Source organism: Platichthys flesus, chromosome 7 (genome assembly GCF_949316205.1).
Source record: "Platichthys flesus chromosome 7, fPlaFle2.1, whole genome shotgun sequence".
In the NCBI taxonomy this organism is placed as follows: Eukaryota; Metazoa; Chordata; class Actinopteri; order Pleuronectiformes; family Pleuronectidae; genus Platichthys; species Platichthys flesus.
Genome location: NC_084951.1, coordinates 21,398,505 through 21,415,867, shown reverse-complemented (window position 1 = coordinate 21,415,867; position 17,363 = coordinate 21,398,505). Strand labels below are relative to the sequence as shown.

The window sequence follows — 17,363 nt, the reverse complement described above, 5'->3', positions numbered from 1 at the left end:
ATACCTCGTCTACAGCAGTAGTCTTGCATAAAAAACCTTTACCTTGTTTGGCATAGGCAAGCAACTATATTAATGGCATTAACAGTAATATCAAGTTTATTGACTTAAAGTTGTCAGACTTGAATTGTTATTCACCACTAAATCACTACTTGTACATTTCTTATGATTAAATAACCAACTCCCTTTTATAAAATATAAAAAATGTGGCCAATGTCAGTGTTTGGCCTCTAATAGTAGACGATCAATTCACACTGTCAGTTCTATCAGAGGACATAACAATATAATTTTGATAGTTGTTTGCCAGTACATGTCTGTTATGCAACTCTGAATATTTATTTGACCTTTCCGACCAAGATCTCATTTAAGGATTTATTTTTCTTGCCTTTCTTTATTTCTTAGGGCTTGAAAAAAACCGACCCAATCTTCTGCTGGGTCTTGCAATTATCCAGAAGACAAAACGTCCAGGTGGCTTGCCTCAGGAAATTGAAGAAAAGAGACCCAAAGTTCAAATGTCCAAAGACCCAATGTGGATGCCAAAACCACCAGTCCTCTACGGTTCTAACAAATCTGAGATATTCCAACCCTATGATCCAGAGACTCCTGCTACTTCTTTCCATCCTCGTTCACCATCTTGCCCTGGCTCACCATCAGATTCTTCGTCTTCTGGCTCAGTTACCGTACCATCTCTTTTGACTTCTATGAGAGTGACTCCTCCTGTTTCTTCCCCTTTTGGTGTTTCTGCATCTACCTCCAATAGCATCTCGGACAAGAGAACCAAAACAGAATCTAATGACAAAACACCACTACAGACTATTATGAAATCTATTTACAGCAACAAGCAAACTGACTCTATGGCCTCTGCTGAAGGAAGTTCTGCAGCAAAGACATGGGTTAAAAACAAACATGTGTTTTCTCACGTGTCTGGATCAATGGTGGATCCAATCGTCCAACAATATGGGCAGAAATCCAAAGTGAAAAAGATAGAAGTAGAGGAAAACTACTATGACCGACCATATGACCCGGAGGAGGAGTATGATCCAGCCATGGGATATGGAGTGGCTGCTCCACAGAGCATTGAAAAGATTAAGAAAGATGGCCCTGCAATAACGGGCTTCGTGGAGGACGATATAGCCTATGATCCAGAGGATGAGACTATCTTCGAAGATATTCAAAGTGATACTCATGTTACAAAGGCCCCTGTTACAACATCAGCTTCGACATCAAGCCTAGCACCACCTTCTACCCAGGTTGTAACACCATCTGCAACTACCACTCCGGTGGAAACTACCCCAGCTGCAGTCATGCCAACTCTTCCTACAGGCATTGTAGTTGTCTCAGCTGCAACATTGTCTGAACAGCAGCGCATGCTCGAGGAGCTTAATAAGCAGATTGAAGAGCAGAAACTACAGTTGAAAGAGCAGGAAGAGGCACTACGTCAACAGAGAGAGGCTGTGGGTATGTTCATGGCAAAATTTTCTGTTTCTGATTCCATGATGTCTCCTCCACAAAAATCTTTGCCTCTTAGTCAACTGTCATCACTGCAGTGTGGCGTAATGCAAACAGAATCCAGGCCATCGGAATCAACAGACAAGACCAGCATCCCCACAGGGGCTGTGGACAAATTAAATGTAGATTCACAATCTGTTGAGTTAGAACCAGCCACTCCCTTCCCTGCTTCTGAAAATGACACAGATAATGTAGAGCAAGATAAAACGCAAAACAATGTTGAGGAAGGTGAAAAGTATTCTTCTGCCGGAGAGATTGAAGATTCTGATGTAGCCTATGATCCCGAGGATGAATCACTCTTTAATTTAATTCAAGAGGATGTATTTCAAGGAAGCAGTATGCAGACATATGATTCAACAGGGAATAGTTCTAGCCGCAAGGGTGCTCTGCCGAATTCATACAACAGCAGAAAGCGAAAGTCGTCACCAAAGAGGCGGAGTCATCGTGAAAGGGACTCCCATAGAAGTCCTTCAAGTAGGTCACAGAGGCATTCTCCTTCACATTCCCATAGACGTAAAGATAAGGATAGACACAAAAGAAGTGAAAGCGACAGGTCAAGGCACAGAGCTAGAAACCCGTCTGAACGTCAGAGTCGCCATCGTAGAGAGCATAGTACACGCCGTCATTCTCATGGTCATAAAAGATCTCCATCGTCTCCTATAAAAAGAGATTCTGCGTCCCTTTCACCGAAACAGAAAAGAGGACCTTTTCCTGAAGTCCCTGAGAAATCAAATTCTGCAAATGTCCCGAGTGATATGCTGGAGTTGGTTGATGGACAATCTGTTGAGAGTAACACACCATCATTTGCCCCTGTTACCATTAAAAATGACCCACTTTCTGAGTGCCCAGATAAAGACATTTTGCCTCATTCACATAAACCTGTCCATAATGTGAAGCTTGAGATATCAGAACCACCAAAATCCCATGACCTTCAAAATGATTCAGTCAGTGGTTCATCTACCCCGGTGGAAAAAAAACCTCAACAGCAAACCGTGTTTCACAATAAATATGAAAATACAGTTCCTTTACGAGAAATTGACCCACCCCTTCGAGATTCTCCTCAAAGCCCTGATCCAGAACCACAATTCTTGAAACATAGCAGCATAGAAAAGAGTGAATCCTTTAAGACTGAGGAAATCAGAGATCCTGAGACACATATCAAAGTCTCAATGCCATTTGTTAAAGTTGAAAATACTTATCTGCCTATTGATGCTGAAGCAACCGGGCCCAATATAGTGGGAAGTCCAAAATCAAATATCAGAAATTTGGATTTGATAACTCTACATCTACATGACTCAAGTGTTAGAGATCAAAGTATGATTGAGGCAGAGAAACAGTCAGAAGGGGGGAAAATCCATCCACAAATGTTGGGTCAAGGGGGGACAGATTTAAAGCTAGCCAGAGACTCAGATCATCAAGGCCCTGAAATAGACCAACTGTCAAAACATTTAAGGAATCCAGGACTAGATATGAAACAACAGATAGAGTCAAGAGACACAGAAATTCCAGGGTCTGATAGGAGAGGAGCAGGCATGCAAGGCATTCGCCCCAGCATTTGGGGTCCTGGGCCACACATTAGAGACTCAGGGGTGAGGAGTCCAATGCAATCATCAGACAGATTGGGGCATTACACAAGTGGTTCAGAGTCAAGAGACCAAAAACAAAGAGGCGAGAGTCCACATACTAGGGGTACGAGATCTGCTATTATGGGTGTAGATATAAGAGATCAGAGTCCAGATTTAAGCGGTGCGGGTCCATCTCTCAGCGATGAAAGAAGTGTTGGAATGCAATCAAGACACGATGACAGTTCAGTTTGTGCACATGCCGAACATATGAAGGAGCAACAGACAGATATTAGGGCTGAAAGGAGTAGGCATGGTCTGAACACAAGAGAATCAGACACTATGCTTGAGCCTAAAAGGCTAAATCTGATGGGAGGGTTTGGTCAAGATATTGATAGTAAGGTTGGCTCAGATACAACAGGTGATAAAAGTGAGTCAAGTGCACGGAGACCATATCAATTTAGCCAAGGGGACAGAGGTCCCATACCCCAAATTACAAATCCAGACTGGAGAGGTTCAGCACCAGGTGTGATTGGTCCTGATATGTTTGGTCATAGAAGTCAAAATATAAGCCTGGCTCCAACAGATTCGACTGGCCTTGAATCAGACAGAAAAGATTGGAGAGGTACAGACAGGGCAAATTTATGTTCAGGTACAGGAATGCCATTTATGCAAAATGAATGGATGGCTTACCACCCTGATAAGAGAGGAGCCAACCTGGAGACACAGGGGCCTGACAGAGGACAAAAGGCTTTGGATTTCATGGCACCAGGACCTAATATGGAGGTTCATATGCCTGACAGGAGAGGGCCAGGAGGTCCAGATTTCAGGAGACCAGAGTATGAAAGGAGAGATCCAACAATGGACAATCTAGGACCTGGCATGAGAGGACCAGTGGTTGCCAGGAGGGGTCTGGCTTTGGAGCATCCTGAAACTGACAGAAAGGATCCTGGTGGCCTACATTTCAGAGGTCCAGGGCCTGAGAGAAGAGGCCCAGCTATAGAAGATCAAGGACCTGACATGAGTGTGCCGGTGGATGCAGATTTCAGGGAACCATGGCCCAAAAGAGGAGGGCCTGATATGGTTGGTCGAGGGCCTGACAAAAGAGACCCTGGATATCTGGATTTCCGAGGTATATCTATGGAGGGCGCCGGAACTCACAGGACAGGACCTGAAGGAAGAGGCCCTGCTATGGAGGGTCCTGGGACTGACAGGAGAGGGCTTGAAGGTCCCGATTTTAGAGGACCAAGACCTGAAAGGAGAGGTCCTGCTATGGAAGGTACTGGGGCTGATAGGAGAGGACCTGAAAGTCCAGATTTCAGAGGACCAGGACCTGAAAGGAGAGGTCCTGCTATGGACGGTCCTGGTACCGATGGGAAAGGACTAAAAGGTCCAGATTTCAGGGGACCAAGACCTGAAAGGAGAGGTCCTACTACTGAAGGCCTTGGGACTGACAGAAGACGGCCTGAGGGTCCTGATTTCAGAGGACCAAGACCTGAAAGGAGAGGTCCTACTATGGAAGGTCATGGGACTGATAGGAGAGGACCTGAAGGTCCAGATTTCAGAGGACCAAGACCTGAAAGGAGAGGTCCTGCTATGGACAGTCCTGGTCCTGATAGAAGAGGACCTGAAGGTCCAGATTTTAGAGGACCAGGACCTGAAAGGAGAGGTTCTGCTATGGAAGGCCCTGGTCCTGATAGAAGAGGGCCTGAAGGTCCACATTTTAAAGCACCAAGACCTGAAAGGAGAAGTCCTGCTATGGACGGTTCTGGGACTGACAGGAGAGGACCTGAAGATCCAGTTTTCAGAGGGCCGAGACCTGAAAGGAGAGGTACTTCTATGGAAGGTCTGTGGGCTGATAGGAGAGGACCTGAGGGTCCAGATTTTAGAGCACCAGGACATGACAGGAGAGGTCCTGCTATGGATGGTCCTGGGACTGACAGGAGAGGACCTGAAGATCCAGATTTTAGAGGGCCGAGACCTGAGAGGAGAGGTCCTGCTATGGAAGGTCCTGGGACTAATAGGAGAGGGCCTGAAAGTCAAGATTTTAGAGGACCAAGAACTGAAATGAGAAGTCCTGCTATGGAAGGTCCTGGGACTGACAGGAGAGGACCTGAAGATCCAGTTTTCAGAGGGTCGAGACCTGAAAGGAGAGGTCCTGCTATGGACGGTCTTGGGGCTGATAGGAGAGGGCCTGAGGGTCCAGATTTTAGAGCACCAGGACATGACAGGAGAGGTCCTGCTATGGACGGTCCTGGGACTGAGAGGAGAGGACCTGAAGATCCAAATTTCAGAGGACCAAGACCTGAAAGGAGAAGTCCTGCTATGGAACGTCCTCGCACTGATAGGAGACGACCCGAAGGTCCAGCTTTTAAAGGAACAGGACACGAAATGAGAGGTCTGACTATAGATGGCCCTGGACCTGGCAGAGGAGGACCCGGAGGTCCAGATTTCAGAGGGCCAGGAGCTGAGAACATAAGTTTATTGATAGAGAGTCCTGGGCCTGACATTAGAGGACCTGTGGGTTCAGATTTCAGTGGGCTGAGACTTGCAAGAAGAGGTACTCCTTTGGAGGATACTGGGATTGATTGGAGAGGACCTGCGGGTCCAGATTTCAGAGGACCGGAGCCTGAAATGAGAGATCCTGCTATGGGGGGTCTTGGAATAAACAGGAGAGGACCTACAGTGCCTGATAGGAGAGGTTATTCTATGGCCGGTCAGGGGCCTGACGTGAGAGGAATTGAAAGTCCACATTTAAGAGGACTAGGACTTGAAAGGAGCTGTCCTACTATCGAAGGCCCTGGGACTGACAGGAGGGGACCCGAATGTCCAGATTACAGACCACCAGGAAGTGAAAGGAGACATCCTGCTATGGAGGGTCCTGTCAAACGAGGACCAGGGCATCCAGATTTCCAAGGACAAGAGCCAGAAAGGAGAGTACCAGCAGGTCCACACAGAGGGCCTGGCTGTCAAGGTAGAGGTCACTCTGTGGAGGGACCTAACTGGAGAGGAGGACCAGGAAATCAAAATGCTGGTGGACTTTGTCCTGATAAGCCAGGCCCATATATGGGGCTTTCTGGGCCTGACTCCATAGGAATGGGACAAGACAGACCACCTGGTACTCAAAGTCAGGGAATGGGAGGACTACACTTCAGGGGTCCAGGGTCTGACCGAGAGTATCCAAATATGGAGGGCCTAGGGCCTGATAGGAGAATGGCAGGTGGTCCAAACATGAGGGGACCAGGACTTCAACATCCAGGTTCAAACATACAGGAGCCAGGGCCTGACAGAGGGAATTTCATGGGTTCTGGGCCAGAGAGAAGGCCTCCAGATATGAAGGAAAAAGATAATAGTATGAATTTTCCAGGACCCCCACAGTTCATGGGTCCTGAACTAAAAAGATACCCTCTAGAAATGGATGGCCCAGAGTTTGGTAGGAGAGGTCCACCCTTCAGAAGCATGGGGCCTGAAAGAGCTGTTTCGGAGGGACATGATACTGGTCCAAGAGGTCCAGATTTTGGGGCACCAGGTTGTGAATTCAGAGGTCCAGACATTGAGAGCCCAGGCCCTGGTAGGAGAGAATCACGAGGCACAGGCTTCAGGGAACCTGGACCTGAAAGGAGACGATCAGTTGGTCCAGACATGGGAGGCCCAGGCATAAAACCGAGAGGACCTAATACAGAAGGTCAAAGGCATGATAGAAGAAATGACTGGGGAATGGCTGATTTTGTGGACTCAGATGCTAACCGAGAAATCCCAGGTATAGAGGGTCCAGGATCTGATAGAACATGTCGAAATATGAGGGGTCCAAGGCCTATCGGGAGAAATGTTAAAAGACCAGGGCCAGATTCTAGCCAAATTCGGGGAGAGAAATTGAGGGACGCAAACATACAAGAACAATGGTCCGATATGAGAGGGCCAAATATGGAGGCTGTCAACAATGAGCAAGAATATTCAGGAGATCATTTGGAAAGACATGGCAACAGGGGCCCAATACCTATCCATGAAGGTCCAGATGAGCAGGGCCAAGAACGTGGGCAAGGTCTTCAAAGTGAATGGAGATGTGCTGGAGAGAGGGGTCAAACACCAGTACAGGAACAACACAATTTTAGTTTTCCAGGGCCTGTTATGGGTCCACAAGATGATTGGAATGCTACAGGTTGCGGTGGTCCAGGGCCTTTCCAAGATAATCCAGACATGATGTACCAAGGTCCAAGGGGAGAACCTGGAAATGAACAGAGAGAGCCTGATAGACGAGGTGCTGGGTCAAACAGAGGTGGACGAGGGACATATTTTAGAGGAGAAAGAGATCCAGATAATGGAACAAAAAGCCTTGATGGAAGAGGTTCAGGTTTTGTGGGACCAGGGACAGATATGAAAGGGGGTCCAGATATGGCAAATGACTGGAGGCAGCCAGACTTCAGGGGGGATATGAGAGGGCCAAACATGGAAGGACCTGGTGCACATAGGAGAGGTCCAAGAGAATTTGAAGACTTTAATAGAAGAGGTTCAAGAGGTTCAAATTTAAGACGACCAGAACCTGTAAACAGAAGTTTAGACATTGAGGGTCCAGGGGCTGATGGATTGTTTTCAGATTGTGGGGGGCTAGGATCTGGTAGGCGAGAGGCAGACATGGAAAGCCATGGACCAGGTAGACGAAGATTTGAGCATGAGTTTAGAAGGGAGAAGAGAGGTCCACACATGAGACGGCCAGGGCCTGATGAAAGTCCAGATGCAAGACATTGGCCTGGTAGGTGGGATCCAAACTATGATGTTCCTGGGTCTGATAGAAGAGGTCCAGACATGATGGGCCAGGGTTTAGACTCCAGTGGATCTGAGCCAGCCATGATGAATGACATGCAAGCTATAAGACATTCCGATGAATCTGCATCATGTCATTTCAATAGTCCACATCACATGAACAGATTCCAAGGTCCTAGTAATCCACACTCTGCAGTGTTCAATGGAGCCCCAGGTTTTCCTTCAAACAGTGGAAAACCACAGAGACCTAGAGCAGCCTTACTTCCCACTCCATCAGAGGGTCCTATGCGCTCCCCAAATGTGATCAACCATTCTAATGTCTTCAGCCCGAAACCAAAACAGATGCATTTCTCTGCAGACAGGGAGTGGAGTAGAGATAGAGCAGTGGGTCAAAACAGACAGTTAAGCCAAGGGCAAAGAGAAGAGCAGGAGAAAAGTCCTGCTGGTAAAATTAGCACATTGGCAGATGCAAACACAGGGTTGGGAAATGAAAAAAGGCCGGAGAGTAGTGAAACTGATAAACAAGGGATCAGTTGAAGTATAAATAGGGACGGGAATAAAACAAATGTCAAGCCAGGTTAGAGGAGGGCAAAAAATCGAAATGCTTGGGCCCCCTCAGTGCAGGGGATGGAAAGAGATACGACAACATAACCACACTGAATGTATCAACGGTCAAAGCCATGCAAGATCACACATTGTTGCTTGATATGGAAATGCTTAGGATATTTCAGTTCATGTTGTTGTAGTTTTGTGTTAAATTAATCATTTATTTTTGTTATTTGGTGAAATGTCTCTTAAACCTAACCAGCTGTGAATTTCCCTTCGAAAACACAGAATTGTTTTGTACAGAAAATGTACATGTAACCTGTTGGAAAAATAAACCCAACTGTTACTAAATATGTTGGAAGAAAGTGTTACAAATATGAGAAATATGTTAGAAATATGTTCTTTCATTGAGAATAATTTTTATTTAATTTATACATTTATTATTTAATTCATAACTACATTCTTTATTTTATTCTTCATTTCATTGATCATTTCATTTGATCTCAGAGGTCTTTTTGATTCAGTAGATGGTCCTGTGAAGAAAAACTTTTCAAATTGATTTCATTGGTTCATTTCAGTTTAGCTGAGTTGCTATTGGTTAAGGCAACGCATGTCCCGCCTCCTTCAGGTTAGAGACGCTGCGGTAGTGTGTGGAAAATACACAGAGAGCAGCAGGACGATAATTGAGACACAGAGGTTTTGGAGTGATGAAACTTTAAAAAATACACTTTATATTGTTAAAAGGAGGAACTGTGTAAACAGAGAAAAGTCCGGTGAACCACTGAAGCGACCCTGGGAACATCTTGTGTTTGTTTTATTATTTTATTGTCCCGGCTGGGTTTTTTGGATACCCTGAGATCCTGGACCGTGGATTTGGAGTGATTCTCTCCCTGACGAGGGGGATGGCGAGCTACCCGCGTGAGCATTTGGATTGAGGAGGAACCTTTCCATTCTTCATTCTCTGTCCTGCCAGAGTGGTAGGGTTGTGGGGAAGGACTTCCAAGAACTTTCGAATTGAACTATTTCTTTTGGGTAAAACATTTTATTTTATTTAGGGTGCACCCGGTAAAAAAGACATTTCAAATAAGAACAAAAGTAACTGTCGGCAGTGTATGTAAACTGTTTATTTTCTATATATGTTAATACAGTGTTTTGCTTAAATCTACCTGTGTGTTCCTTTTACTCATTGCGGTGTCCAATCTCTTCTTATTACTTTGCCCTGCGAACCTAGTGTGTACTTACCTGTCAAGTGGGTTACACAGTAAAACTTGGCGAGCTAGCCAGGAGAAATTTATGAATTCACATTCATAATCAAATTAAATGGACATCTTTTGAGTAACTGGACTGTGACCGAGTGTATTTGGAAGAGAATTCAACATTTGAGGTATTTTGGTTGTATTAACCCATATCATTTTCAAGTTATTGACATTTCAGTTTTACCTTGGTTAAACATGGATATTATTTTGACAGAGAGTGTGAAAATCCCAAATGCTGTTTTAGTTAGTGGGTTAACCAACACTGAGGTTGACAATGAAATCTTTGATTTACTCAAGCAATATGGATCTATCGCTAGGATAATCAGAGTACCTAGTGCAGACTCTGAGACCCAGGCAATTGCAGAGTTTGAACATGGCACCGCTGTGAAAGACCTTGAAGCCAACGTCTTACCTTACCGAAGACCATGCACTGACAATCCTGAAGTTATCCATCATGTTCAGAGTCTTGCCAGCGTTTACACAAGTGATGCAGGCACCAGTGCAACAAATACTTACCTTTCTGGGTTGAAAGATTTAGCTAAGTTGAGCGGCAGGGAGTTTGTAGACATCCTTCGTGAGGAGCTGGCTAGGATCAGTAAATCCATTAGAACTCAAACCCCACTTGAGGTCAGTGAAGAGCCTGTGGAAATTGAGCCACCCCTTACACAAAGTGATATCCAAGCTGCAGGCCCTAGCTTTGTCAGTGTCCCCAATGAAGTGAGTCAGGACTCTTACAAACCCCAGACTGGCATCGAGGTCAGAGATTTTCTCTCTCCAAGAGGAGAAAGAACCAGCACTTTCCACTTGCCTTCAGATCAACTCAGCACACCTGAAGTACAGCGTGTTGTGGTTGAGCACATTGTCAAGAGCAGTGAAGTTTCATCTCACATTCAATTTCCTTGTAAACTGAAACAGTTTTCTGGGCGACATCCTCAGCCAAACTTTGAAGTCGACTATGACACGTGGCGCAACAGTGTGGAGTTCTGTTTGCATGACCCATCTATCCCTGACTCCCAAATGGTGAGGAAAATTGTTGAAAGTCTTTTGGCCCCTGCTGCAAACATAGTCAAGTCATTAGGGCCTCAAGCTTCTCCAAAAGAGTACCTGAACTTACTTGATTCTGCTTATGCCACTGTCGAAGATGGGGATGAGCTTTTTGCACGATTCTTGAACATCAATCAAAATGCTGGGGAGAAAGCGTCTGATTACCTGCAGCGACTTCATACAGCATTGAGATATGTGGTAAATAAAGGAGGAATCGCTGCCGGCGACTCTGACAAACAACGTCTCAAGCAATTCTGTCGTGGATGTTGGAATAGTATTCTGATCACCAGTCTTCAGCTTGAACAGCTCAGGAGTAAGCCACCATCTTTTGCAGAGCTCCTGCTCTTACTGCGAACTGAGGAGGACAAACAGGCTAACAAAACCAGCAGAATGAAGCAGCACCTTGGGTTCACAAAGCCAAAAGTCATGTCAAACATGCACGCTGCACACATGTCCTACGACGAGGATATTGTCATGCCACAGAATACAGAGGATGCCTTCTTAAACATGACCAAAGACATACAGAAACAGATTGCTGAACTTCAGGTTCAGGTGGCAAAACTCAGTGCATGTAGTTCAGAGAAACCTGTGAAAAAGAAAACAACAGTAAGTGTAAGACAGAAACAGAAGACAAAAAATACCCAGCCGGAAGGACAACTCCAGCAAATGACTGTGACAGTGAAACCGAAGCCATGGTATTGCTTCAAATGTGGTGAAGATGGGCACATTGCATCTACATGTGATAACATACCCAATCCCAACCTTGTGCAGGCCAAGAGAGCAGAGCTCCGGGAGAAGCAGCGTGCATGGGAAGCTCAGAATGGTTCACTCACCACTCGCCAGTCAAACTAGAACAGGCTTCTGTTGAGGGGAAAATGGAAGCCAAGAAACCACTATATCCCCCATCTACAGGCGAACAAAAACCCATGACTCACAGCCACAGAGTCAAACGACAAAGGGAATTGCCAAAACGTCTTGTAGGCAGCAAGTGTACAGCCAATGTAAATGTGGATGGGGTGGACTGTAGTTGTTTACTAGACACAGGGTCACAGGTCACCACGGTGGGCCAGTCCTTTTATCAGACCCATCTATCTGATCATCCTATCAAGCCCATCAGCAACATCCTTGAAGTAGAGGGAGCAAACGGCCAACCTGTTCCTTACCTGGGTTATATAGAGGTTGACCTCAAGTTCCCTAGAGCCCTTCTTGAGTCAGAGCCTGAAATTTCAACCTTGGCTTTAATCGTTCCTGACCTCCGGTCAAACAGTGGTGTCCCATTGTTGATCGGCACCAACACTTTAGATCCCCTCTATGATCAGTGTTGTGATGAGTTTTCACTTTCCCATAATTCATCCTGCTATGGCTACAGACAGGTCCTTCGCACACTACAACTGAGGAGAAAACAAGCAACAAGCGGAGAACTCGGCTTTGTGAAGCTCAGAGGAAGGGAACAAGCAGTTCTCCCAGCAAAACAAAGAGTGCTGCTTGAAGGCTATATGTGTGTCAACCTAGTCAACACAGAGAAATGTGCTCTGATTGAACAACCATCAAGATCAACTCTGCCAGGTGGCGTGTTTGTAGACTGTTGTCTCATTTCCTTGCCAGAGCATAGCTCCAACAAATTGCCTGTTCTCCTTAGAAATGAAACTGAACATGACATCATTCTACCTACCAACTGTGTCATTGCAGACCTGACTGTTGCAGATGCTGTAGTGGAGAATCACCTAATTGATGGGGATGGTCAGAAGCATGTTGTTGACTGCTCCACTCATCAAACGGAGACGTGTCCTGGAAAAAGCTTTGACTTTGGGCCCTCTCTACCTGAGAAGTGGAAGGAAAGAGTCACTCTGAAGCTCAACACCTTCTCTGATGTGTTTGCCCAGCATGACCTCGATTTTGGTCATGCGACGAAAATCCAACACCACATCAAGTTGAAAGACGAGACACCCATCAAACAGAGACCCCGTCCAATTCACCCTCGTGATTATGAAGCAGTCAAAAAGCACCTCCAAACCCTTCTTGATGCAGGCGTAATCCGAGAATCAGAGTCCCCATTTTCATCGCCAATTGTGGTGGTGAGAAAGAAGAATGGCGATGTACGCCTATGTGTGGACTATAGAAAGTTAAACTTGCAAACGATAAAAGACTCTTATGCCTTACCAAACTTGGAGGAGTCATTTTCTGCTCTCGCTGGATCCAAGTGGTTTTCAGTGATGGACTTGAAGTCTGGGTACTACCAAATTGAGATGAATGAAAGTGACAAGCCAAAAACTGCCTTTGTGTGCCCCTTTGGATTCTGGGAATTCAACCGGATGCCTCAGGGAGTCACCAATGCACCGAGCACATTTCAACGGCTCATGGAAAAGTGCATGAGTGACATTCATCTGAGGGAGGTCCTGGTCTTCCTTGATGACCTAATAGTGTTTTCGGACACTCTGGAGGAGCATGAGTCTAGGCTCACCCACGTGCTCAACCGTCTCAGGGAATATGGCTTGAGGCTTTCACCTGATAAATGTAAGTTCTTTCAGACTTCAGTGCGTTATTTGGGGCATATTGTGTCCAGCGATGGAGTGAAGACCGACCCTGAAAAGGTTCAAGCCTTGAAAACCTGGCCGGGACCACAGAACTTAAAGGAACTCCAATCCTTCCTCGGATTTTCCGGTTACTACCGGAGATTTGTGAAGGATTATTCAAGGATAGTCAGGCCCTTGACCAAACTCACTGCTGGCTACCCACCACGGCGGAAAGGAGTCAAGATAGGCCTCAGTGATGGGAAATACCTCAACCCAAAAGAGCCTTTTGGTGAACGCTGGGGCACTGAGTGTCAACAAGCCTTTGAGGCGATCATACACAAACTGACATCATCTCCAGTCCTTGGTTACGCAGATCCTAAACTTCCTTACGTGCTCCACACTGATGCCAGCACGACAGGATTAGGAGCTGCTCTATATCAAGAGCAAAACGGGAAACTGCGTGTAATTGCTTATGCCAGTAGAGGACTCTCCTGCAGTGAAGCAAGATATCCAGCGCACAAGCTTGAATTCTTGGCCCTTAAATGGGCCATCACAGAGAAGTTTCATGACTATCTGTATGGAAACTCTTTCACTGTTATCACAGATAACAATCCCTTGACATACCTACTTACCACAGCCAAGCTTGATGCTGCGAGCTACCGTTGGTTAGCTGCGCTCTCAACATTCACTTTTGACATCAAGTATCGAGCTGGCAAGCAGAACATGGATGCTGATGGTCTGTCAAGGAGACATCATGGTGCGCTGGAAAATGATGCCACATCACAAGAGGAAAGCCAAAGGATTGACCAGTTCACTTCTCAGCTACTGACATCAATAAACAAGTTTGAACTGGTGACTCCAGAAATTGTCGAAGCTACTTGTCAAAGGCATACTGTGAAGCAAGATCAAGAGCTCTCACCTTTCCCTGGCTATGTTGACTCACTTGCCATTCATGCAGATGCAATTCCTGCTGTCCTTGAGGAGGATGAGTCACAGGATGGGATCCTAACAGTGCCTAAATACAGTGAGTCTGATCTCATGAAACTGCAAAGAGAAGACCCTGGCATCAGCAGTGTTATCAGTTTGGTGGAATCCGACAACTTACCTGCAGATCACACGGCAGATTCTCCTGAAGAACGGTTGATCCTGAGAGAGTGGAAACGGCTTCAACTGAAGTCAGGCCTTTTGTACAGGACACGGGAGTGTGAGGGACAAACCCTATTTCAGCTGGTACTCCCAGATGTCCTACGGCCTATTGTACTCAGGAATCTCCATGATGACATGGGACATTTAGGGATTGAACGTACCCTTGAACTCACCAGATCACGATTCTACTGGCCAAAGATGGCTGCTGATGTAGAGAGAAAAGTGAAAACATGTGAGCGATGTGTTCGAAGGAAGACCCAACCGGACAAGGCTGCCCCACTCGTGAACATCAAAACAACTAGACCAATGGAGTTGGTCTGTATGGATTTCCTTTCACTAGAGCCAGACAGCCACAACACTAAGGACATCCTCGTTATTACGGATCATTTCACTAAATATGCCGTAGCCATCCCTACCAGAGATCAGAAAGCTAGTACCGTCGCTAAAACCTTATGGGAACACTTCTTGGGCCATTATGGTTTTCCTGAACGCCTTCACAGCGACCAGGGTAGGGACTTTGAGTCTCATACCATCAAGGAGCTATGTGCATTGGCAGGTATTCGTAAGGTGAGGACAAGCCCTTACCATCCCAGGGGAAACCCTGTTGAACGGTATAACCGAACACTCCTCAGCATGCTAGGCACTCTGAAAGACAAAGAGAAGATACAGTGGCGAGACCATGTCAAACCTCTCACTCATGCTTACAATTGCACCCGAAATGATGTGACCGGGTTCTCCCCATATGAGTTAATGTTTGGGAGACAACCCCGGTTACCCATAGACTTAGCCTTTGGATTGCCAGTCAAGGGAAAAGAGTCCAGTTCACATTCTCAGTATGTAAGGAACCTGAAATCTCACCTGGAAGAAAGTTATCAGGTTGCCATCGAAAACTCTCGCAAGGTTGCAGAGAAAAACAAGAGGCGATTCGATAAAGTTGTCAGAGAATCTACATTGGCTGTCGGGGATAGAGTCCTGGTCCGTAACCTCAGCCTCCGGAACAAACATAAACTGGCCGATCGTTGGGAGCCAATGATCTATGTGGTTACCAAGCAGATGGGAGACTTACCTGTCTACTCTGTGAAACCAGAAAAGGAGGAAGGTCCACTACGTACGCTACACAGAGACCTTTTACTTCCATGTGGATTTCTTCCTGAAACTGAGAGAGAGGAACAAAAGATGAAAAGCAGTCCAAAGAGACCTCGAACAAGGCAGCAAAGTGCCATCCAACAAGATGAAGAACCCTTTGCTTCAGACGATGATGACAAGTTTGAAAGCTGGAATGCAACTGCTGCCTTACCAGATGTCAAAGACAGGAGGTTTGTCAAAGTGTATGATATACCAAGACACAATCCATCACCCGCCCTGGGTAATCATAGTCAAAGCCCTGTAACACCTCACCCATATCAGGTCAATGCGGATTCAGACCCAGGAGCTGTAAGGCCAAGTGCTGTCCTTCAGTCTGAAAAGGAAATAGAAAACTTACCTGAAAAGGAAACAGAAAATCCATCTGAGAAGGAAAAAGCAAACTTACCTGGGATGGAAAATCAAAATGTACCTGAAAAGGAAACTCATAACTTACCTGGAGACCTACCTGATACTAGTTCAGAACCTGTGGAAGAAAGTCTTATGGAACCGGAAGCTAAAGATCATACAGAGGCAGAGATACCAACTCAAGAAGAGACAGAGGAACAAACAGAAGCAGACATTACTGTCAGAAGATCACTCAGACAACGTGAGCCATCACGTAGGTTCCATTACCCTGAGTTGGGGAATCCCCTAGTTTCTGTTGTTACTTCCTTGTTTCAAGGATTGAGTACCGCCTTCACCAATTCTCTTAATAACAATACCAGTAGAGATTGGTTAACAAACATTCCTTTGGAAGTGGCAGAATCAGTAGTTACCCAGCAGCCCTTTGTGCATGCAACGGGACGTGCATACATTTAAGGGGGGAGTGTGTAACCTGTTGGAAAAATAAACCCAACTGTTACTAAATATGTTGGAAGAAAGTGTTACAAATATGAGAAATATGTTAGAAATATGTTCTTTCATTGAGAATAATTTTTATTTAATTTATACATTTATTATTTAATTCATAACTACATTCTTTATTTTATTCTTCATTTCATTGATCATTTCATTTGATCTCAGAGGTCTTTTTGATTCAGTAGATGGTCCTGTGAAGAAAAACTTTTCAAATTGATTTCATTGGTTCATTTCAGTTTAGCTGAGTTGCTATTGGTTAAGGCAACGCATGTCCCGCCTCCTTCAGGTTAGAGACGCTGCGGTAGTGTGTGGAAAATACACAGAGAGCAGCAGGACGATAATTGAGACACAGAGGTTTTGGAGTGATGAAACTTTAAAAAATACACTTTATATTGTTAAAAGGAGGAACTGTGTAAACAGAGAAAAGTCCGGTGAACCACTGAAGCGACCCTGGGAACATCTTGTGTTTGTTTTATTATTTTATTGTCCCGGCTGGGTTTTTTGGATACCCTGAGATCCTGGACCGTGGATTTGGAGTGATTCTCTCCCTGACGAGGGGGATGGCGAGCTACCCGCGTGAGCATTTGGATTGAGGAGGAACCTTTCCATTCTTCATTCTCTGTCCTGCCAGAGTGGTAGGGTTGTGGGGAAGGACTTCCAAGAACTTTCGAATTGAACTATTTCTTTTGGGTAAAACATTTTATTTTATTTAGGGTGCACCCGGTAAAAAAGACATTTCAAATAAGAACAAAAGTAACTGTCGGCAGTGTATGTAAACTGTTTATTTTCTATATATGTTAATACAGTGTTTTGCTTAAATCTACCTGTGTGTTCCTTTTACTCATTGCGGTGTCCAATCTCTTCTTATTACTTTGCCCTGCGAACCTAGTGTGTACTTACCTGTCAAGTGGGTTACACACAGTTTTAGTTTTTTTTTAACATAGCCATAGTGTCGGTACAGTAACCTTGATCTGGCTTTTATGTTCCTCTGCTGATACAACGTAGCTTGTTTCAAGTAAATAAAGTTACGTATACCTTTTTTAAAA

At 45.3% G+C, this 17,363-nt stretch overlaps 1 protein-coding gene across 1 annotated transcript in view; it reads left to right on the top strand.

The window, feature by feature from the left end:
- LOC133956949 (neuroblast differentiation-associated protein AHNAK-like) overlaps positions 1–17,363 on the top strand; it is a 17,549-nt gene extending 186 nt beyond the window's left edge. The window contains exons 2-3 of the mRNA XM_062392322.1: positions 400–8,689; positions 17,240–17,363. Coding sequence (XP_062248306.1) covers positions 400–8,366 — 7,967 coding nt within the window. The 3' untranslated portion in view covers positions 8,367–8,689; positions 17,240–17,363. The remainder of the gene's footprint in view (positions 1–399; positions 8,690–17,239) is intronic.